Raw genomic sequence first — 23,341 nt, 5'->3', positions numbered from 1 at the left:
TATCGTATACGGAAAGGCGAATGTAATGTCGTCATTTATAAATATCCAGCAGTCACCGCCCAATTTGAATATCCACGAGAATATAGAGAGTAAATCCAGCAAAAACAACAGAACTATATTTCTGCTTTATTACTAAAAAGACACACACTCACCGTTTGACATATATTAAATTTATAAAAACGTGCCACGTTGCGTAAATAGTGCATCTTACCTTCAATAACAATCTCCATATTGATAAATAATACAGCACAACCAACCGAACAGTGGTAATTTCCACACAAATGATATATTTAAACTAAAATTACTTTAGCTTTTCACTAATTTTACATCGCATACAATCCAACGATCCTCATTCCAGAACTTGTAATTTATAATATATTTAAACTAAAATTACTTTAGCTTTTCACTATGCAATTTTATGTCATAAACAGATAGAATTTGATGGATATTTTGACAATGGTTAGGATTTTACCAAAATATATACATATCGTTCGCTTTTATTAGTACGTGGGATTTAACAATTTTTCAAAGACCCAATATTGTCTTAAGGACCAAAGTCTTACAACTTGTCTTCTATTCTTTAGACTATACCTGGCGTTTATACTGCGTACCATATAGTCACACTACTTATAAAGATGCATTTAATAAAATAAAAATATTGACCTTATAATCTATCGCACGTAATGCAATGTTGTCATTTATAAATATCGAACAGGGAGGCCCCAATTTGAATATCTCTGGGTATATAGCGAATAAGTCAAATTTGCCATATGTAAATATACATGTACTGTCTTCTTATTCTTACGACTGGCACCTGAAATAACCCAGCCACATCAGAAAGCTATATCAGGTTTATTTTATAATCATTTTAGACATTGTTTCATTTGATTAAACGCGCAAGTTCACATTTTGACCTTTAATTGATGTATGCATTGAAGGCCGAGCCGTTGGCGCCGAAATGAAAAATAAAAATCAGCATGGTATTGTATCTGTCCTGTGGATTCAGCGAAGATTTTAAAGTTCCATAAACTTATAATTACTGAACGATGGATCTGCTCCCGATAGAACTAGACGATATAATTACTTGGGATATGATGTGAACTTTTAAATAGTTCATCAATAAAACCGTCTACATTTCCAATCGTTTTTTAAAATACAATATTAGAGCACTAGTATCCTGTATATACAGTCAAACTGGGGGAAAGTATTGCCATCTTTTTGTTATGGTTGATTGATCGGAATGTTTGAAAACGTTGACCTGTAGGTGTTGCGTAACAAATGCGGTGTTTTGATACTTGATTGGTGCCATAAAGTGATAAACTAATTAACGACGCGCATTATTTATTTCAACCAAAATGTGTATTAGAAGTTGCTGTCTGAATTACGGTTGTTAATTTTGTTTATAGATTTATTAATTGACTGTTTTCGCTAACTTAAAAAATCGTGCAAACTGAAAAATGAGGTAATTTATGGTTAAAACTTTTTATGGCATGTAAATAGAATACATATACAAACGCGTATAGTAAAATTTACTGCAACCAGTAACAAACTATCTCTTGATACAGGCGTATCTGTTTTATGGAATAATCTACCATTTAGTTTAAGATGTTGTACATATCTATATTCTTTTTTAAAAAAAACCATTTAAAACACAGCTATTTAAACAGGCTTTTAACCGACGCTACATGTCCATAATCTTGATTTTTTTTTAAGATTAAATTGTCACTTTGTAAAGTGTCCCTAAGTAAGTTACATGGAAGGGCGCACTATAATATATAGTAACAAAATTTCGATTTATAGTATTAATATTACCTTGTCCCTTTTATTTGCAAAACATCTCTCCGATGATAATAATAAATTTGAATTATTTCTCCGTACCAGTTGGAAACGTAATTGTCTAAGGCCTAACTGAAATGTGAAGTTTAATCAAATATAAAATTACAATGCTATTTATTTAAAACCTGCGTTCCTTGGGCGGGGAGGGGGGTGGCACAATGGCTAAGTTGGTAAGACTCTGGCTCGCTAGCCTTGAGGTCGGGTGTTCGATGCCTGCATTGGCCGGGAAAGTTCATCCAGATATTCCTGCGTGATTCCCCCTTGTCAGTGATGCAGAGAGAGAGAGAGAAATGGGGTTTAACGTCCGCTCGACACAAACCAGGTCATTTCGGACCAACACATGGTTTAATTTTATTTCAATAATTCGCTTGCGCGTAGGGGTCTTTAGCAGTGGGAGGAAACCGGAGGACCCGGAGAAAACCCACGAGGCTGGACAGCCAACCCCCGGGTCAGTGATGCACGACGGAGGATCTGAAGGACAGCTGTCAATTCTATTTATACATGTAAAGGCGTGCACGAGCTTATTTGCACGTATTGGAAAACTGGTTGCTTTATTTGAGAAGATACTGATATTAATTAAACTATAAGATTTGTCAAATTCTTTTTTGAAAATTCTAATAAATTGGTAGCTCTTCGGGAAACGTTGATCATATCGCCTAGCCTGATTGTGTATTGTACGTTTTTATAATAGCTAGCAAATTTCTCAACCATGACTGAGAATTATATGGTGGCTGTGCACAGATTCACCTTTTAGCAGTTCTCAGTGTCTGATGAGCCAGAAGATATTTTGGACATTGGTTGAGCAATATGGTCAGTAGTTGTGTAAAGTGCATTGAAACCACGTGACTTTTTCCACTAAAATATAAACCCACACCCCACATACTCATTCAGTTAGACCCTACAGTATTTTACTACAGGTAGCTGTAAGACTCTAGTTCAGATAGGATTTAAGGCCCAATTACAAATATTTTTAAACTGAAACCATATCTAGAATTGTGTAATTTGCTAACAAATATAGATATAAGGCAAAACAAAAACTAATTATTTAATGAAGTAAAACAATCACTGGAAATCAAAATTACGCAGTTACTTTTCACTTTAGATTTCATCAAAGTTAGTTGTCATCATCATCGCTGTCACTACATGTATAAACATCAAATTCTGTTTCTTTAACAGTCTTTGTGTTCCATTTTCACATTGACTACTCTTACACAGATATGTAGATGTACAAGACAACTCGGGTGCGGTTTCCCTTTGTCAGTGGTACAGGATGGTAGGGGACTGGAATGACAATTCCTAGTCGTTCGGATGGGAGGGAAAACAATAGTTTAAACACTATTTGATTCAACAAACTGAATCGGATTTATCAACAGGTAAGGGGCTTTGGGGGGGGGGGGGGCAATCTCATTTGGGAGGCTGAAGCTATTTGCCCGAAAATTTTCTTTGTCACTCGAATTTTCCGAATGAATCAATCATTAACTGAAACAAGTTTTCCACAAAGTTGCGGTGCTCGTTTATTTTTAATTAATTACACAATTATATTTCTATGATATATGGTCTCATTCTCCATTCTCTGATGTCTGTGCCCGAAAAACTGAAATACATTGCCTGAAAAATGGACAGTTCACCGAATCTGGGAGGGGCAGGGGGCATAAGAGTTCTCTCAAAACAGTACCAATATATCTGTAAACCTTTAGATCAGATCAGATTTGAGACTATATTCCTAACAAATATTTGAATTGAAACAAAGCATCTATAAATATGTAATTTTCTCACTAAAAGAGATATACATGTATGGCAAAACCTAAATGATACTCTAAGGGAGTGGTAATTGTAATGAAGAGAGAAAATAACACAAATGGAGTTTAATGCCTAACTGTTCAGTATCAACTGGTCTACTCACATGGCTCGAAATGTTCGCCTGTCTACTTTCGTCTGACAGGTAGCAATTAAAACTACCTGTCGCTTGCGACAGGTGGACTAAATTTAACTTGATGTTCAATAAAATGACTTAAGACCACAATACTCACGTCACCTACATTTAATTATTCGTTTCTAAATGCAAGTATTAAGCACGGTAATACCGCGAAACGCCGCCATTTGCACTGTTTACATTTCGCTCTGTCGTAGACAACAGTTACTCACACAGTTTGGAAGTAGACAATTTTATAACAATGAATTTCACACCATCTACGCTTGTTTTCATATTATCAAGTATTATATCTAAATAAATTAAAACGCACCCCCAGGTCATCTAAAATAGTTCTAACGTAACGACACCACAGTAAATATAGTGGTAGCTGGAAATGCACACGGCTCGTTGCCTGGTGACATGTATTTAATCATTTAAAAAGTTTAAAACAATTTCCATAAATAAAGGCTATGAATAATTTATAAGAAAATTTACAAAATCAAATAATTAGATCGGAAAAATATTTTATATATAAATATAATTTGTAGCGTAAATATAGAGGGATATGTGAGAAAGGAATTCCAGGGGGGCATTACTTGTCCTCCGCACGCGGTACATGTAAATATGGTACCATGCACAGGTGTGATTCGTGTTTTGATAATCAATGTATTACGGATATTTTAAAATCTGAATTCTACACCTCAACAGCTAAGTATTCGATTTAGTACGCAAGTTTGGTACCATGATACTTGTCGGAATTCGCGTGGATACGGATGATAGAATTGTAGCTGGAAATGCACACGGCTCTTTGCCCGGTGACATGTATTTAATCATTTAAAAAGTTTAAAACAATTTCCATAAATAAAGGCTATGAATAATTTATAAGAAAATTTACAAAATCAAATAATTAGATCGGAAAAATATTTTATATATAAATATAATTTGTAGCGTAAATATAGACAGGATATGTGAGAAAGGAATTCCAGGGGGCGTTACTTGTCCTCCGCACGCGGTACATGTAAATATGGTACCATGCACAGGTGTGATTCGTGTTTTGATAATCAATGTATTACGGATATTTTAAAATCTGAATTCTACACCTCAACAGCGAAGTATTCGATTTAGTACGCAAGTTTGGTACGGAATTCGCGTGGATACGGATGATAGAATTGTACGAATCTTCGAGTCGCTGAGCCAAAGAGATTCGCCAGCTTTCAAGAACTTTTAAGCATTCCGATGTCGAAGAAATAAAAAGGTTTCATATTACGATATTTAGATGGAGCAATGTACGCCAAGACCTAAACAATTTAAGAGTGTGCGTGTGTAAGTAGTGGGGACGTTGGTACAGGCCCTCCCTTAGCAACGCACGTGCTTCCCTAGCAACGGTGTTGCGCATGCGCAGGTCACTTCCGGTGCCCCTAGCAACGACGACTTCCAGTGATGACGGCACTTCCTGTGGTGGGGTGTCACTTCCGGTTGACGGCACTTCCGATGGTGACGTCACGAATGACGTCCTTTCCGGCGATGACGTCGCTTCCGGTGATGACGTCATCCTTAGCAACGGTCATTTCTGGGATGACGTCATTTTCTTTCGTTCTTTCGCCCTTTCTTGGGAGTTAAATTTTCTCGTGTTTTCTCGCCCTTTCTCGGGAGTTCCCTCCCCTTTCTCGGGGGATTCCCTTGGTCATCCCTGTTGGGCTTTTCCTGTAGAGTTTTCGTATGGGTTTTCCATGTTTGCCCGTTAGTATATCTATTTAAGGTTGGATTTAGCGAAAATTCCCAACTAGTGTGGTATAGTATAATAATTAATCTATAATAGAATCAACTAGGAACAGTGGTAAATTCTATACTAGGGACATCTACTGTTTTATACTAAGGGCGTTCCTTGCTAAGGGGAGATATAGGGCGAACAGTCTTATACAAGGTTTTTACAAAGGTTTTTTTTTATAAAAGGTTCTTATAAACGTTCTTATGAAAGGTTCTTAAAAATGTTCTTATAAAGGTTCTTATAAAGATATAAACAAAATAGAATATGAAAACTCTTTCTGAATGAGTTGGTGGCCCAGAAAAGGGCCGTTGCTGGTTAGACTGTCTAGCCGAGGCGGCTATGCTTGATGACGGGGGCGTCGTCGTCGTAGTCGTCGTTGTACATCTTTCTCTTATGTGGTGTTGGTGGTGGCGTGGCTGAGTCGGGCTGGTACCAGCTTTTTAACATTTCCATGTCCGTAAATGGCTCGAAAATATCTGTTGGTGGTGGAGTGGTAGCTTTAGCTGGTGTAGAGGAAACGTTCGGCCTGAACGTCTCCTCGTACATCCAGCTATACATGTCTTCAGCCATTTCGGACAGGAACGGGTCTGATACCAGCCATTCCTCGTCGCCAAACATCCATTCTTCGTCGCCGTATGCGCCCTCGTCTTCATCGGCCTCGTAGCCGGTTCCATCTCTTTGGGCGTGTGGACTTGTACCGTTTCTGCCAACACCTCTAGCCAGTCTTCCATCAGACAGTCTTCAAAGATCTCGAAAGAACCCATGGTGAAATGACAGAAATGCGCGACCGAGCGGCCTTTTATGCAAAATAACGGGATCGAAATCTCAGAGCCCCCTTAGCGCGGATCTCATAGAGAGCTCCCTTTTGATAAAACCTAAGAACCAAAAAAAAAAAAAAAAAAATAGGATTGAAAAATGGTGTTGAAATTTCCGAGCCCTCCTCGGCGCGGACCTCATAGAGAGCAACGAGTCCCCCATCTTAAAAACAGATTTTAAAATACATTTAAAACACATTTAAAATAATTTAAAATGTATACTGTACTACACTATTACAAATTAGGCACCAATGGACGAAAAACAGGCTTGGGAAACGAGTCCCCCATCTTAAAAACAGATTTTAAAATACATTTAAAACACATTTAAAATAATTTAAAATGTATACTGTACTACACTATTACAAATTAGGCACCAATGGACGAAAAACAGGCTTGGGAAAGGGAGTCGAACCTCCTCAGCGCGGACTTCATAGAGAGCACTCTTTTCATAAATATGATTAGAACAAAAAAAAAGGATTGGAAAATAGGATTGAAATCTTCGAACGACGTCAAACGCGGACGTCAATGTAAACACGTTTAGCTATAGATGTTCTCTTCCTCCTCTGCTCAATATCAAAGCCCATAACACTTCTAGTGGTATGCAGTGTCGAACCGCCTTTAATTATATATCAACTATATACATTATATACAAGCAACATTAATAACTTACAATGATTACTATCTTACACCACTACACAGACATAACTCTATGTCCTACACCGTTCCTTATATACAAACATCATTATAATCTACAATCATTACTCTATATCTTACACCATTACTCAGACATAACTCTATGTCTTACAACCTTCCTCCATCACCGACAGCCCCGCCAACCAGAAAAAACCTAAAAATACCCATTGGGAAAAATAGGAAATTTGTGTCCGCCTTTAAGCAATAACTGTCTCCGGAGCTATACGCGGACGTGTATACTTGAATATTTAACAATATAAAATTGCAATTCCATTACAAATTGATAAATAAAATATCAGAATTATCCCAATAATTATATATTATACCTCACAACGTACAGTACATCAGATTACTCAGTTGTAAAAAAAAAAAAACGTCTGTTGAATCTGGCGACTTCGACCTGAATGACTCCGTAAGTCTATTTACTGACAAATAGTACTTCATACCCCATATATCACTACGCATATGGAGAGAAATTATTTCCCTCCTAATTCGGTTCCCTCAACCGCAGGAAAATATATTTCTCTTCCTCCCCTGCTCCATATCAAAGCCCATAACACTTCTAGTGGTATGCAGTGTTGAACCGCCTGAATGTCAAAGAAAGACCCAGTATCATAAATCACAATTTAAATTACAGATTCGCCTTATAAACCCAAACTCAAAGACACGCTTAAACGTTGTTTCAAATCGTCCTTGACATAACCATCTTTAGCATTTTCCGATTTCCATCTCCCATGACGTTTGAACAAACGATCAGGAATACCCCTATTTGCACATGCTGTCGCGCCTCCCGCACGCAAACTATGTAACCCATATTTTGAACAATCTATTACCCCTTGAAACGCTTCTTTAAACAATTCTAATAATCTAGTATAACTAAGTGCTCTATTAATACTCTTAATACAATAACCCGTTGAACACCTACATAAAGCCTGAAATAAATACATGTCTTCATCTTTATTTATCCCAGCCCAATCCAACTAGCGCTCTAAATTCCTAACAGGGCATAATTTGTTGTTACAACCCATGCACCATCTCTATAAATATCAGTCTTACTTTTCTCAAGAAAAATAGACAAATGAGTGTCTTCAAAACTTAAATCCGAAGTAGATTCGTCTGCAGGTGGCTGGGAGACTGTCAACCAGTATGTAGCTAATCCCTTGGCCAGTGATTCGGAAGATGAGAGAAGGATTAGTAGAGCTGAACAGAGAGCGTTGAAGAAGAGAAAGGAGTTAAAAGGTAGATCTTCCGTTCCGAAGAGAAGGAGATTGTATGATAACAATGGCAGTTCGGTGACGGCAAGTTCATCTAACTTGGCTTCTTGTGTTCTTGCAACCGGTGGCGGCGGTAGGAACTATTCTTTTCGTCCCCAACAAAACAGAGGGTCTTGTTTCAACTGTGGAGAATTTAATCATTACAGAAGTCCCCACACTAACTCTTACAACAACACCACAACCGTTAAGTCAACACAGTGATGAGATTTCAACTTGTATAAAAGATGAGTATTTTCATGATATTAATGACTGTAATCTAGATCAGCCGGTCGTAGAAAGGTTTACTCATGATTATTTCGAATACGAGGAGGCCCGGAGGGTCAAGCTAACATTTTAGTTAAAGGTCGGTTACGAAAAAATGTAAAATTCTGGAAAGATAAAAATTGTAATTCGTATATATTAGATGTTATTAAAAATGGTTATAAGATTCCTTTTAATGATGTTCCCGATTTTAAGTTCTTAAAAAATAATAGATCTGCCTTAGATAATTCAGATTTAGAGGGGCTATTAATAGGGGCTATTAAAGATTTAGAGGTGAGGGGTCTGGTGAGTAGATGTCAAGTTCCCTCAAGAGTTGTTAATCCACAATCAGTGTCTATTCAGAGCAATGGCAAGAAAAGATTAATTTTAGATTTGAGAGAGGTTAATAAATTTGTCGGCAAGCAGACGGTTAAATATGAGGATATTCGTACAGCATTGTTATATGTTAAGGAAACGTTTTGGATGTTCAAGTATGATATACATGCTGCTTATCATCATGTAGAGATTTGTGATGCACACACTCAGTTTTTAGGTTTCTCATGGGTGATGAATGGAGTTGCAACCTATTATAAGTTCTTGGTGCTACCGTTTGGTTTAAGTACAGCACCTTATATATTTACTAAATTATGCAGAGTTCTGGTTAAGAAATGGAGAAGTGAAGGTAAATATATAGTTATGTATATCGATGATGGTTTTGGTGTACATGACGATTATAATATGGCACATAAGGTTAGTCAAGATGTTAAGAAAGTTCTTTTAGCTAGTGGGTTTGTTCCTAAAAATGAGAAGTCAACTTGGGAGCCTATACAAGAGGTACTCTGGTTAGGAGTGGTGATAAATTCTGAAAATGCGAATTTGAGAATTTCACAAAGACGATTAGATAAAGTTTTACAATGTATTGGTCAAATTCAGCGTGTTTGTATATCGAATAAGGCAGTAGCTGTGAAAAAGATAGCGAGTGTTGTTGGTCAGATTATATCTATGTCTATTGTTGTTGGAAGTATTTCCCAAATTATGACACGACCATTGTCTATTGATATTTTAAATGGATCTAGTTGGGATTCTAAAGTATGTATTTCGGAACAGAGTATTCAACAGTTATTTTTCTGGAAGGAAAATATAAGTAAAATTAATTCTAAAGTTTTAAATTTTCAGCCTGGCTGTGAACGAATAGTGTACTCAGATGCTAGTAATGAAGGTTATGGGGGCTATTGTGTACAAGCTTATCGGGATGTTGTTCATGGTTTTTGGACTGCTGAGGAAGCGGTTAAGAGCTCTACCTGGAGAGAACTTGAAGCCGTTCGACGTATTCTTAAATCTATAGTACATATCTTAAATAACAAAAGGTTGAAATGGTTTTCAGATAACCTGAGTGTGATTTCTATTGTTCAGAAAGGTAGTATGAAGACAGAATTGCAATGTATTGCATTTGAGATATTTGGCATTTGTTTAGAAAACGGAATTATTTTAAAGATAGAATGGATACCTAGAACAGGGAATATTAGAGCAGATTGTCTAAGTAGAATTATTGATTATGATGATTGGGCCGTTGGAGATGGGATTTTTAAATATATTAGTAATATTTGGGGACTTTACGAGATTGATGTATTTGCATCAGAACATAATCATAAGTGTGATGTATTTTATTCTAGATATTGGAGTCCAAATTCCTCAGGAATAGATGCATTTTCTTTATCATGGCAGGGTAGAAATTGTTTTATTGTACCACCCGTGTGTTTGATATCACGTGTCATGAAATATGTGGTTGAATGTAAAGCTTATGGTACAGTAATTATTCCGTTATGGAAATCGGCGAGTTTTTGGCCGTTGATTTGTCCGAATGGTTACAAGTTTATATCTGTTATTAAAGATTGGGTTGATTTACCTCGTGGAAAAAATTTCCTCGTTGCATTATGATAGTATATTTGGCACGAAAGATTTAACGTTTCGGATGTTGGCATTAAGAATTGACTGTCGTAGTTACATACGGTAATTGTAGCTTGAGAAAGCTAGAGATAAGTCGAGGTGACTTCAGATTAGTTGAGATAACTAATGGTTGATTATATGATGTGATGTTTATAGTATAACTGAGATTTTTTTTCTGTTTATTGAATAGTTGTGCTGGTGTCCACCTACCACCACTGGCCACCAACCACTCGTCGTCGTCGCTTTCGTCTTCACTAATGACTATAATATCCGTTGGATCAAGGGCGATCTCTGGTACAGTGTCTGGCACAGTTTCTGGAATGACCAATACCTCTTCCATCACCTCAAACCAGTCTTCTCCTTCTAACATGATGTAAGAACCCATGGTGGAATGACAAGAAAGCGCGACCTAGCGGCCTTTTATACAAAATAACGGGAACGAAATCTCAGGGCCCCCCTTAGAGCACCCTTTTGATAAAACCCAAGAACAAAAAAAAATAGGATTGGAAAATGGAGTTGGGAAATGGAGTTGAAATTTCCGAGCCCCCCGAGAACACCCTTTTGATTAAACCTAAGAATAAAAAATAGGATTGGAAAATGGAGTTGAAATTTCCGAGCCCCCCTCAGCGCGTACCTCATAGAGAGCAAAGAGCCCCCCTTCTTGAAAACAGATTTGAAAACACATTTGAAATTAATTTAAAATGAATTTGAAATGTATACTGTACTACACTATTACAAATGTGGACACGAATGGCCGAATTAGGATCTTATTATGACTTTTTAATATGATTTTTAATATGACTTTAGGTTTACTATTTAAAATCAAAATAGAATATGAAAACTCTTTCTGAATGAGTTGGTGGCCCTGAAAAGGACCGTTTGGGTGGCCCTGAAAAGGGCCTTTTATAGCTTGCCTCACAGCCGAGGGTATAGACTGTAAGGCGGTGGGGGTGGCGGTAGGGGAAGTACCCCATCGGCCTGCAGCCGATAGAGGTCCAACAGCTCCTTTCTATGAGCATCTAGCTCCAAGGCCTCCAACCGATGAAGCTTGCGGCAGGTCTGCCGCAACAGTTTTTGGAGGTACCCTCTCTCCTCCAAAACCGTTGCCGCTCGGCCTGCCACGCTGCTTTCTCGGCCTCCCATGCCGACCTCTGGGCACACTGTTCCGAGAGGAGCTGCTGAAACTCCCCCTGCCATACACTAACAAGGCGTTTCTCTCGCTTGAGAGAATTTCCCATGAATGAAGTGTTTTTCTTTTCACACGCCTATTTGTCCTTTTATCGCGGACTTGTGAGAGAGCCTTGACTTTTTGGCATCAGGGAGAACATTTTGTAATATTTTGTAATTTTACAAGGCAAAAAAAAAAGAAATCGCGCGGACTTCACTGTAAGCCTCATCACAAATTTCGATCCGGTTTTTTGCTATAAAAGTAGGCCTATACTTAAAATGACGTCATGTTGTTACGTGACGTCATCAATCCTGTCTATATAAAGGAGCCAGCGCTTACTGGTTATAGCATTCTACAATGCTATAATATACCAGGCTACACTCTACGTTTAGGACACCAGCGTCGTTCCAGACGTTTTCATACGGAAAGCTTGTATGTCAACATTGATTTTCATCAGAATTGGGACCAAATTTCACCAGCTGACGTTCCAGACGTTAAATGACCTTGGGAATTTGGTTGGCTGTCAACCCAACGACTTTGTACGATTTTCAACCGTGGCAAGATGTCAGACCAAATCACATATTGGATCCGCTGGCCCGAATATTACAATCCAAGGAAGAATTTAAGATGGATGAACGCCTGAGACTACATGTGTGTCACGTAGCCCCGCCTAATGGATCCGGAAGTGGACATCCTATTATCAAAAAGAAGAACATGAGTTCCTTTGAAGACTACTTGAAACAGAAGAGAGCCATCGTGGTGATTAAAAATCGGGACCAGCTCTGTTTTCAGCGTGCTTTGGTGGTGGCCAAACACTATGCCAACAAGAACGATACTCCAGAATGGGAAGCGAAAGAAGAAGAATAGTCAAGCATTGTGGACCAAGCAGCTGGCAGACACGAAAGACCCACCGATTAATTGAAGAGGTAGGAGGTGCCTACGAAGCCTGTCGGGGCCCCGAGACCTGGGAACAATACCAACGCGTGCTGGGTCGGCAGGGGTACCAGATCAATGTTTATTCTCGACAACTCTTTGGAAAACTGATGTTTAAAGGAACCAAATACGTCGTAGGTGGTCAGCCTAAAGTATTACATTTATACTATCACGCCAATCATTATGACGTCATCACGTCCATGCCTGCTTTTTTTGAAAGAATCTATTTCTATAAGGCCTGTCAAAAAGGTTACGATCATCCGGATCGACACGATTGCCATGCCATGTGTCACAGCTGCCAACAGTCGGGACCCCATGTTTGGAAGACGCCACCCGTCGAGAATGTGACACATGTCATCGACGTTTTCCGAATCAGTTGTGTTATGACCGGCACCTAAAACCCCGGCAACCAAGAATACCAACGAACTCTCAACGATGGACGAAATGTTTACAGTGCGGCAAAGAGTGGGATATTCTGAAAAGACACAGGGCATTGGCCGAACACGTGTGTGGGGAATACGAGTGCTCCATCTGTAAGAAATGGCATCAGCGCGGAGACCGTTGATGTTCTATTCAAAAACTCAAATCGCCTATCGACCTGACTCAACCGACCGGCCACATGCAGTTAGCAAAACTCCGAGGAAAAGAGTTGACTCGTTTTGTCTTTTATGATTTTGAGTGCACCCAAGATACGGGAGAACATGTAGTAAATTTGTGTGTGCTTGCAGTGCTGTTGTCATTTCTGCATGGCATCATCGGACGCCTGTGATTACTGTGATCCTTCCTGGAATGGTCAACGCGAATGGGTGTTTCGGACGTTGGACGACGTGGGAAAATGGTTCATCTATTTATCGGCACACGGTACAGTTCCCGGAGGAAGAAAATCTCGCAAGTCTACACAAATCATAGCCGTTGCACATAATTTCAAGGGATACGATGAGTTACTAATGTTGCAAACGATACACGACCATGCGATAGCCGCTCCTCAAGTTGTTATGAGTGGTGGAAAAGTGATGACAGTGACCTTGGGAGATGTTAGATTTGTCGATTCGCTAAACTTTTTACCGATGCTCTTTTACGAGATTTACCCAAGACGTTTGGACTCACGGAACTGAAGAAAGGTTATTTTCCACACTTTTTTTAACAAGCCAGAACATTATGCGTACGTGGGTCCTTATCCACCAGCCGGAGAATACGGTCCTAAAGGCATGGGTGTGTCTGAACGTAAAGCCTTTTACGCCTGGTACCAACAACACAAACACGAACCGTTTGATTTTCAACACGAGCTGTTGACGTATTGCAAGAGCGATGTGTATGTACTCAAACGTGGCTGTGCTGCTTTCAGAGACATGTTTTTGATGGACACGGGCCTCGATCCTTTTGTGGAAAGTCTCACGTTGACTTCGGCCTGTAATAAAGTATTTCGTACGCATTATTTGGAACCCGACACGATGGCCATCATTCCCCGAGCCCTGATGCAGGAACCCGAAGCCGGAAAAGATTGGAAACAGTTTCGACCGCGACAGCAATCTAACATAGCCTTGAGATGGTTGGAATGGGAACAGCACGGCCAGACTCTAAAAGCTTTGCGAGAGGGAAGTCGCGTTCCACAGATTCGACATGCTCGTAATCAGGGTGAAGTGAGAATTGGCGCGTATCATTTAGATGGCTACGACGATAACACCGGCTACGAATTCATGGGGTGTGCCTATCACGGATGTCCTCGCTGCTACCCAGGACCCATACAAGACGTGAAACATCATCACCCTTATGATCCGTCTAGAACCATGCGTGATTTGTATCAACACACTCAAGGTCGCCTTTACAAATTACGCCACGTGTATGGCCTATCTGAGATCAAAGTCATGTGGGAATGTGAACTGACCAAAGAACGTCGTCGTAACTAAAAGTTTGTTGTTATTACACCCATGTGTTACTAAAAGTTTGTTGTTATTACATACTATGTGTAACTGAAGTATGTTGTTATTACACCCATGTGTAACTAAAAGTTTGTTGTTATTACACTCATTATAACTAAAAGTTTGTGTTATTACATACATGTGTAACTAAAAGTTTGTTGTTATTACATACTATGTGTAACTAAAAGTTTGTTGTTATTACACCCATGTGTAACTAAAAGTTTGTTGTTATTACACCCACGTGTAACTAAAAGTCTGTTGTTATTACACCTATGTGTAACTAAAAATCTGTTGCTATTACACCTATGTGTAACTATAATCTGTTGGTATTACATACTATGTGTAACTGAAAGTCTGTTATTACGAACTATGTGTAACTAAAAGTCTGTTGCTATTACACCTATGTGTAACTATAACCTGTTGTTATTACACCTATGTGTAACCCAAGTCTGTTGTTATTACATCCATGTGTACGTTAAAGTCTGTTGTTATTACACCCATATGTTACTAAAAGCCTGTTGCTATTACATACTATGTGTAACTAAAAGTCTGTTAAGTTATGCTAAAAAGTTGTTGTTATCACACGTTTTTTAAACATACATTTTGCAAGAGCTAAATCTGCCTATTGCAGGTCTTTCTTTGGGCCAGAAATATTACATAAACTATTAATGATGATTAACTGCGAAAATGGATAATCAAGACTTTCTTCATTATCGTTACAATGGTAACGATGACAATCGAGTCTACAGTGTTTTTAAAATGCAATTTTCTGGGCCCGGAGTGAAGTAATTTGACTGAAATTTTCAGCATATCCTCTTTATATTGTCTATTTTTTTAAACTTTTACATCAAGAACTTCCATCTCTTTATCTAATGTCCCATAATGTATCTTTAAGTTACAACTTGAATTATTGAATATTGTTGAAAATGAACCATTGTATTTATTTACTATGCTATGATTTGATTGTGAACCATATTTGAAAGGTTTCTTGGGGTTTCCTCCCACTGCTAAAGACCTCTAAATCAAAACATGTGTTATAGTTGTATGTGGTTCAGGGCCTATTTTAACTTGCTTACAGACGTCTGTGCTTCGAAAAATTATATCTATGGTTGTGAACGGAGAAACTGTGCATTCATAATCATGGGGCTAGATCAAGTCTCACGATTTTTTTATACGCCCACATTTTCATGTGGACGTATGTTGTCGTCGCCCCCGTCCGTCCGTCCGCAATTGTTTGTGAACAGTCTACAGGTCACAATTTTTATCCGATTTCAACGAAACTTTAAATATAGGTTTATCACCCTAAGATCTCGGTTCCTTTCGATATTGGCATGTATCGGGCTGTAACTTCATGGATTATGGCCCCTGATTGTACGAAAAATCACGTTTTTAGCTTGTGAACACTGTAGAGGTCACAATTTTTATCCGATTTGGTTTAAACTTGAAATGTATGCTTATAACCCAACGACCTCGGTTACTTTCGATATTCGCACATATCGGAACGTAACTTCCTGAATTATGGCCCCTGATTGTACGAAAAATCGCGTTTTTAGCTTGTGGACCCTATAGAGGTCATAATTTTTATCCGATTTAAAAAACCGTATTATTATATCACCGTTACACCACAAGTACGACTGAGTTCGAATTTCGTGAAAATCGGCCCAAAACTGACAGACAAAATGGCCGCCCCTCGTATTCAAGTAGCGTAAAACATATGGTATATCAAGGTTGTGGACCCTATAGAGGTCACAATTTTTATCTGATTTTGTTGAAACTTGAAATGTAAGTTTATAACCCAAAGATCTCGGTTCCTTTCTATATTTGCACATATCGAATTGTAATTTCCTGAATTATGGCCCTTGATTGTACGAAAAATCACGTTTTTAGCTTGTGGATCCTATAGAGGTCATAATGTTTATCCGATTTTAAAAAACGTATTATTATATCACCGTTACACCCTAAGGACGGTTAAGTTCGTATTTCGTGAAAATTGGCCGAAAACTGACAGACAAAATGGCCGCCCCTCGTTCTCAAATAGCGTAAAAATATGGTATATCAAGGTACTGTTACCTGAAAATATATCCTAGTTTTAAACTTATATTGTTTGTTTATATATTATAGGTGAAGATCAGATGAGATTAAAAGGTTATGATAAAACACCAGATGTCAAATTAGAAATACCTATAGGTAAAGATTGTATAAATGTCTACATAGGAAATCGAACGTGGAAATATGGAAAATTTTCATGAATTATTAACTCTTGAGTATGATAGGGTTAAACAGTTTCATCATGAGCATTTTCTGCTAAGGTTGGTCAATGCTTTGAGACACAATAACTTTGATTCTGAGTGATGAAACTTGGTGTATAGTTTCACTAGATCAAAACCTTCACTAAGTTCAATCATGAGCATTTTCTTAAGCTAAGTTCAATTGCTTGATCATTAGAAAAAGATTCATGAGCAATTGATTAATAATTGTCATCTATTGATTTTTGGGATTGAGGCGTGGGTACATCAGCCTCACTGTTGGTTTGTTTGTATATTTAAACAGCTGTAGATGGTTATATTGTTAATTGGATAGAGAGCAAAGCATCATTTGGAGATGATTTTACTCATAAAACTTACCTCAAAGATCAGTTCTGGAGCTACTGGAACAGGTCAGTAGAATCATTAGCTTATTGATAAAGTCTGGCTATTTAGTCAAAAGTGGAGTATTGGCACTAAACATATAATAATGGAATTCAGTACAGCGTTATACACAAAACACAATTCTGTGGACTACAATTACTGTTTAGCGAAGTTTCAAATAATTATCTTAATCAAAGGAAACATCACTGAAAGTGAAATAGTTTAGTATGACTTAAGTGCCCGTTATAACAATAAGAAAGCAGATACTACCATGCATAGTAATATGGAGACTTCTTTTCACATATTACTTATTTGTTGAATTGTCATGTAATGGAACAAGTATATTCTACACTTTTAAATAAGGCCTCTTATTTAGGTCATGATAAAGTATTGAATTGTGTTGTCCTGCTTGTGGGCATGATTAAAAATTATTGTTTTGTTTTGGAATTTTAGGAGAAAGTCAGGTTGTTTTTTTATACGCCCACATTTTCATGTGGACGTATATTGTCGTCGCCCCTGTCCGTCTGGACGTCTGAACGTCCGTCCGTCCACAATTGTTTGTGGACACTCTACAGGTCACAATTTTTATCTAATTTCAACGAAACTTGAAATATAGGTTTATCTCCCAAAGATCTTGGTTCCTTTCGATATTGGCATGTATCGGACCGTAACTTCTTGGATTATGGCCCCTGATTGTACGAAAAATCACGTTTTTAGCTTATGGTCCCTCTAGAGGTCACAATTTTTATCCGATTTTGTTGAAACTTGAAATGTAAGTTTATAACCCAAAGATCTGGGTTCTTTTCGATATTTGCGCATATCGGACCGTAACTTCCTGAATTATGGCCCCTGATTGTACGGAAAATTGCTACATGTAAAGTTATATAATATCTCTAGGACTACTTCCGACGTAATCATACTTTTACGTAGTAATGATAATACATGTATATTTAAATTAATTATATATACAACCAGAACAGTATACACATCTCTAGCTGTCGACTGAATTTTATACTGCCGAAGGAGACATTAAAACGCATTACTCTGTTTACAAGTTATTTAACTAATTGTTGTTCATCATGTGTTTGTATATATGTTTCTTTTCTAATTTTGATTGGTTCTGTACATAGCGATACTTCGCAAAAGCTTGTTTCAGTCTCAACATGTTTCGTAATAGTGATTGTAAATACTATGTTTTGTTTATTGTTATGTAATATATTGTATATTTGCTTCTCACCTTTACACTGTTCCATTCATCTAACTTCCAGGAGTGTAAAATGTATTAATTTCATATTTAATGTAAATTTTGATTTAAAGTCATATCTCATTATAGATGCATACCCAAATAGATATAAATATATGTTTGATTGTTCCGTTTTTACATGTGAACGGAAAATACTACTTAACGACAGTCACGATTAAAACTAATAATATCTGGCCTCTTAAACTGAACGATCAACATGCCTTATATGTGATCGTACATCCTATCTTTTGTTATGGTATAAATATTCATCTATTGCTTGTAATTAAAACATTGCTAATTATCGGTTGTATAGAACAAATTACATTAAGTTCCATTGTCCACAATAATGTATGTAGTTTATTGCCAAAATTAGATATAATTGAAGCTGAATTCTCCAACTATGATATAATATGTATTACTGAATCCCATCTAGACAACTCTGTTAAAGATTCATTGATTTTACTGCCTGGTTATACAAGTCCTGTTAGATTAGATAGAAACAGGCATGGGGGTGGGGTAGTTGTTTATATTAAAAATAACCTACATTTTCAGATAAGGCATGATCTCATAAACCCTGATATTGAATTAATTTTTATAGAGATCTTTACCGATAATACCAAATTCTTACTCAGGGTAATTTATAGACCTCCAAATACAAGGGTTGCCTTTTGGGATATATTTTACGACACGTTGTCTAATGCACTAGATAGTGGCCCCTTTCTAATTGTAACAGGGGATTTTAATATTAACATTCTAAGTACTTCAAGTACTTCAAGTAATTGTATTAAATTTTAAAAAACTATTACAAAGATTAAATCTTTGAAACTTGATAGAAGTTCGGACAAATTTCACAACGCTTCCCGGCTCATGTATTGATCTTTTTATTACTAATAAAAAATCACTTATATCAGATACTAATGTTAATGCTCCTATATTCAGTACACATTCACCAATAATCTTATCTTCAAATATAAAAACATACAAAAGAACTATTAGAAATTATAAACTTGCTGATTATGAAGGTTCAAATAATGAATTATTAACTATCGATTGGTCAAAAAATGTTTTTAAAAATAATGATAGTAATAAAATTTATCAAAGTTTTTTAGATGTCTTAAATAAAGCAATAATACAGTATATCCCACCAAAAGTAGTAACTATAAGACAAAATGATAAGCCATTTATGAATAACACTATACGTATAAAAATACGAAAAAGAAATAGAAAACACAAATGCGCCAAAAAAACTAATAATCCTAATCGTTGGCTATTATTTAGAAAAATACGAAATGAAGTAATAACATTAATTAGGGAAGCTAAAAGTAATTTTAAAAACAAATTAGAACAACAAATAAATAATAACAACCTGTCTTCAAATAAATGATGGAAAATAGCTAAATCTATTACAAATTTTGAAAATGAAAAGATAGCCACCTCCCCATTAATATTTGAAAAACGCGTTTACACCCACCCACTTGATAAGGCAAATATCCTCAACTCCAATTTTGCCTCGATTTCAGAATTAAATGGTGTACCTGACCTCCCAAATTTTGCTTCTCGCAGTAACAACGAATTACATCAATTTATTGTAAGTGAACAAGAAGTAAGAGACCAGCTACTAATTCTTAACTGTTCAAAACCTTCTGGTCCCGATAACATTAGCCCAGCTGTGCTGAAAAAGATAACTCTGTCAATCACAAGACCCCCACTAAACTTTTTAATCTTTCATTAGAACGCCAATTATTACCTAATATTTAGAAGACTTCTCATATCATAGCAGCATATAAAGGAAAGGGTGATCCGCATTTCCCTGACAACTATAGAACATGCTCATTATGTAAATACTAGAGAAAATCTTATTCAAAAATCTTTATAATTTTATAAAAGAAAATAACCAGGTATCAGTCTGGCTTTCAACCAAACGATTCCACAATAAATCAACTTTTAGAAATTTATGATGTTATAATAAGTAATCTTGATATAGGAAAGCAAATTCGATTTATATTTTGTGATGTATAGCGTTTGATAAAGTTTGGCATATGGGTTTATTGTCTAAATTAAAACAATATGGAATTAATCAAATACTATGTAAATGGATTGAACACTATTTAAGTAATAGACAACAATGTGTAGTTTTAGAAGGTTTCAAATCAAATTATTTGCATACCGATTTCTGGAGTTTCCGGAAGTGTACTTGGTCCGTTTTAATTTTTAATTTATTTAAATGATATCTCTGATAATATTACTAACAACATAAGGCTATTCGCCGACGATACTTCACTTTTTACCATTATTCATAATGATCCTCTAAAGATCTTACTATTATCTCATCGTGAGCTAAACAGTGGTGTGTAACTTTTGACCCCAATAAAACCAAAAATATTATTTTTACTAGGAAAAATACAATTCATTCAGACGTTGTCTTCGAAAATACAAAAGTTGAAAACGTAAATACTCATTGTCATTTGGGATTAACATTTCAGTCTAATGCATTATGGTCAAATCATATATCAAATATATACCAGAAAGCTTGCGGTCGTCTAAATATTTTGCGTATACTAAAATATAAAATTAATAGAATATCACTTAATAAAATACATATTGCTTTTATTCACCCTATTTTATAATATGCTGATATTGTATGCGATAACTGCTCAATAAAAGATTCTGACCTACTAGAAAGTGTTCAAATTGAAGCGGGTAGAATAATAAATGGCCATAGAAGAAATTCATCTAAAAACAATTTATACAAAGAACTGGGATGGGAATCACTGTCCAATTGCAGAATAAAACACAAATTAATATATCTATATAAAATAAAAAATAACCCATGCCCCGGCTATCTGTCTGAAGTCCTTAACAAATTTAAACCATTAGTATCCAATTATAACCTTCGTAATGAAAATCAGAACCTCAATCCACCATTTTGTAAAACCGATTCGTATTCTAATAGCTTCTTTCCCTGTACAATTAAAATTTGGAACACTCTACCAGAACATATTAAAAACGTTAAATACATTTAAATCAGGATTTTCACATGTATATCCTTTAATTAGACCATCTTTATATTATAATACTGGAAATAGAAAAGAGAGTATTATCCATTGTCAATTAAGAAATAAAGCTAGTAACTTAAATAATCACTTATTTCACCAAAGGTGTGCCCTAACTGTAATTCCACAGACGAAGATAATTAGGGTTTCACACTGCGTAGCTTGTGTGAAACACTATTGTTTTTGTTAAAATTATTATTCTTATTAAGCTTTCATATGTATTACATATGAAAGCTTATTGTTTTTGCCAAGATTATTGAGATTACTAAAATTATTATTAGGCTTTCAGACGAAAGTACTAAAATTATTAGGGTTTCACACTGCGTAGCTTGTGTGAAACACTATTGTTTTTGTTAAAATTATTATAAGGCTTTCAGACTTTCGTCTGAAAGACTATTGTTTTTACTAAAATTATTATTATTATTATTATTTATCCCGGGAGCCTATTTCTCCATGATCGAAAACAGATATCGATCTGGAACCAAATATTCTATAGGGAAACCAGGCGGTGGCTACTCCTTAAAACAATTTTGAAACTTCTGCGCATACCGGAAGTGACCGAACTTTGTCTGAAAGCCTATTGGGATTACTAAAATTATTAGGGTTTCACACTGCTTAGCTTGCGTGAAACACTATTGTTTTTGTTAAACTTATTATTAGGCTTTCAGACTTTCGTCTGAAACACTATTGTTTTTACTAAAATTATTATTATTAGGCTTTCAGACTTTCGTCTGAAAGCCTATTGAGATTAGTAAAATTATTATTAGGCTTTCAGACGAAAGTACTAAAATTATTAGGCTTTCACACTGCGTAGCTTGTTGTGAAACACTATTGTTTTTGTTAAAATTATTATTAGGCTTTCAGACTTTCGTCTGAAAGACTATTGTTTTTACTAAAATTATTATTATTAGGCTTTCAGATTACTAAAATTATTATTATTATTATTATTATTATTATCTTTATTTCAGTAATCTAGGCCTCCGGCCCATAGTACATCTAAATACATTTGGTAAAATATACAATATCAAATAATTAACCGTGCAATGTGTAGAGTGAACAACATAATGATAAACATAAACCTATAACAAAACAACAAGATAGGTTATAAAATAAATAGCAGAATCACCGTATTATACATAATTCATTAGATTTATAAATTTTTACGATACAAGAAGACATTGTGAGTAAACATAGCTAAGTTTTTACATATATTCCTATTTGTCATGATCTTTATAAAAATACTCTTACTCGTTTTATAAAGTTTCTGATTTTGAATATTTGGGAGTAAAGTCGATCTAAAATTATCGTAATAAGGACATTCAACAATAACATGGACTTCATCTTCTATTACAGATATATTGAGATTTACCTGGCAATATTTACATATTCTGTTTTCCCTGGCTATATTGCCACAGCGCCCCGTTTCGATGGCTAAGTCATGGTTTGAGCACCTAAATCTCGTTAAAGATCTCCTATATTTATAAATTATCAATTCAGATAAATAATTTTCATAGAGTAAATCATATTTGAATAATCTGTAATTATCAAGTTTCGATTTTCTTCGAATTTCACTGGCCCATTCTTGACCAGCACAATCAGACAATCTCTGTTTAAATGATGATAAGAAACCACTGACATCGAATACACCCTGTTGATTCCATATATATTCAAATCCGTATTCATGAGGAAGTTTTTTAACCTGTGTAGCCCAAGTTGATCTTCCAGCTTGATCTAGCTTATATAGCATATCATAAACTGCTTTGGATATCTGGAGTCCGGTAAATGCAGCACCTTTAGCCAATATTTGACACAACTACACAGCTACTGTACATAAAGAGGTAATCGTCCAGTTTCACCGTATACTGCTGCATTACAGACACCTGAATTTACACCCAGGATGGATTTTAGGAATT

The 23,341-nt window shown here is 36.2% G+C and overlaps 1 protein-coding gene across 8 annotated transcripts in view; it reads left to right on the top strand.

Annotated features, from left to right (window-relative positions):
- Positions 1 to 23,341, top strand: part of LOC126820274 (CDAN1-interacting nuclease 1) — a 214,832-nt gene that overhangs the window by 178,981 nt on the left and 12,510 nt on the right. For all 8 annotated transcript variants that reach the window (XM_050548136.2, XM_050548139.2, XM_050548140.2 and 5 more), the window contains 2 exons: positions 16,627 to 16,692; positions 17,056 to 17,161. In XM_050548136.2, coding sequence (XP_050404093.1) covers positions 16,627 to 16,692; positions 17,056 to 17,161 — 172 coding nt within the window. The remainder of the gene's footprint in view (positions 1 to 16,626; positions 16,693 to 17,055; positions 17,162 to 23,341) is intronic.

This window comes from Patella vulgata, chromosome 5 (genome assembly GCF_932274485.2).
Source record: "Patella vulgata chromosome 5, xgPatVulg1.2, whole genome shotgun sequence".
Classification (NCBI taxonomy): Eukaryota; Metazoa; Mollusca; class Gastropoda; family Patellidae; genus Patella; species Patella vulgata.
This window is presented reverse-complemented; position numbering and strand designations above follow the sequence as displayed.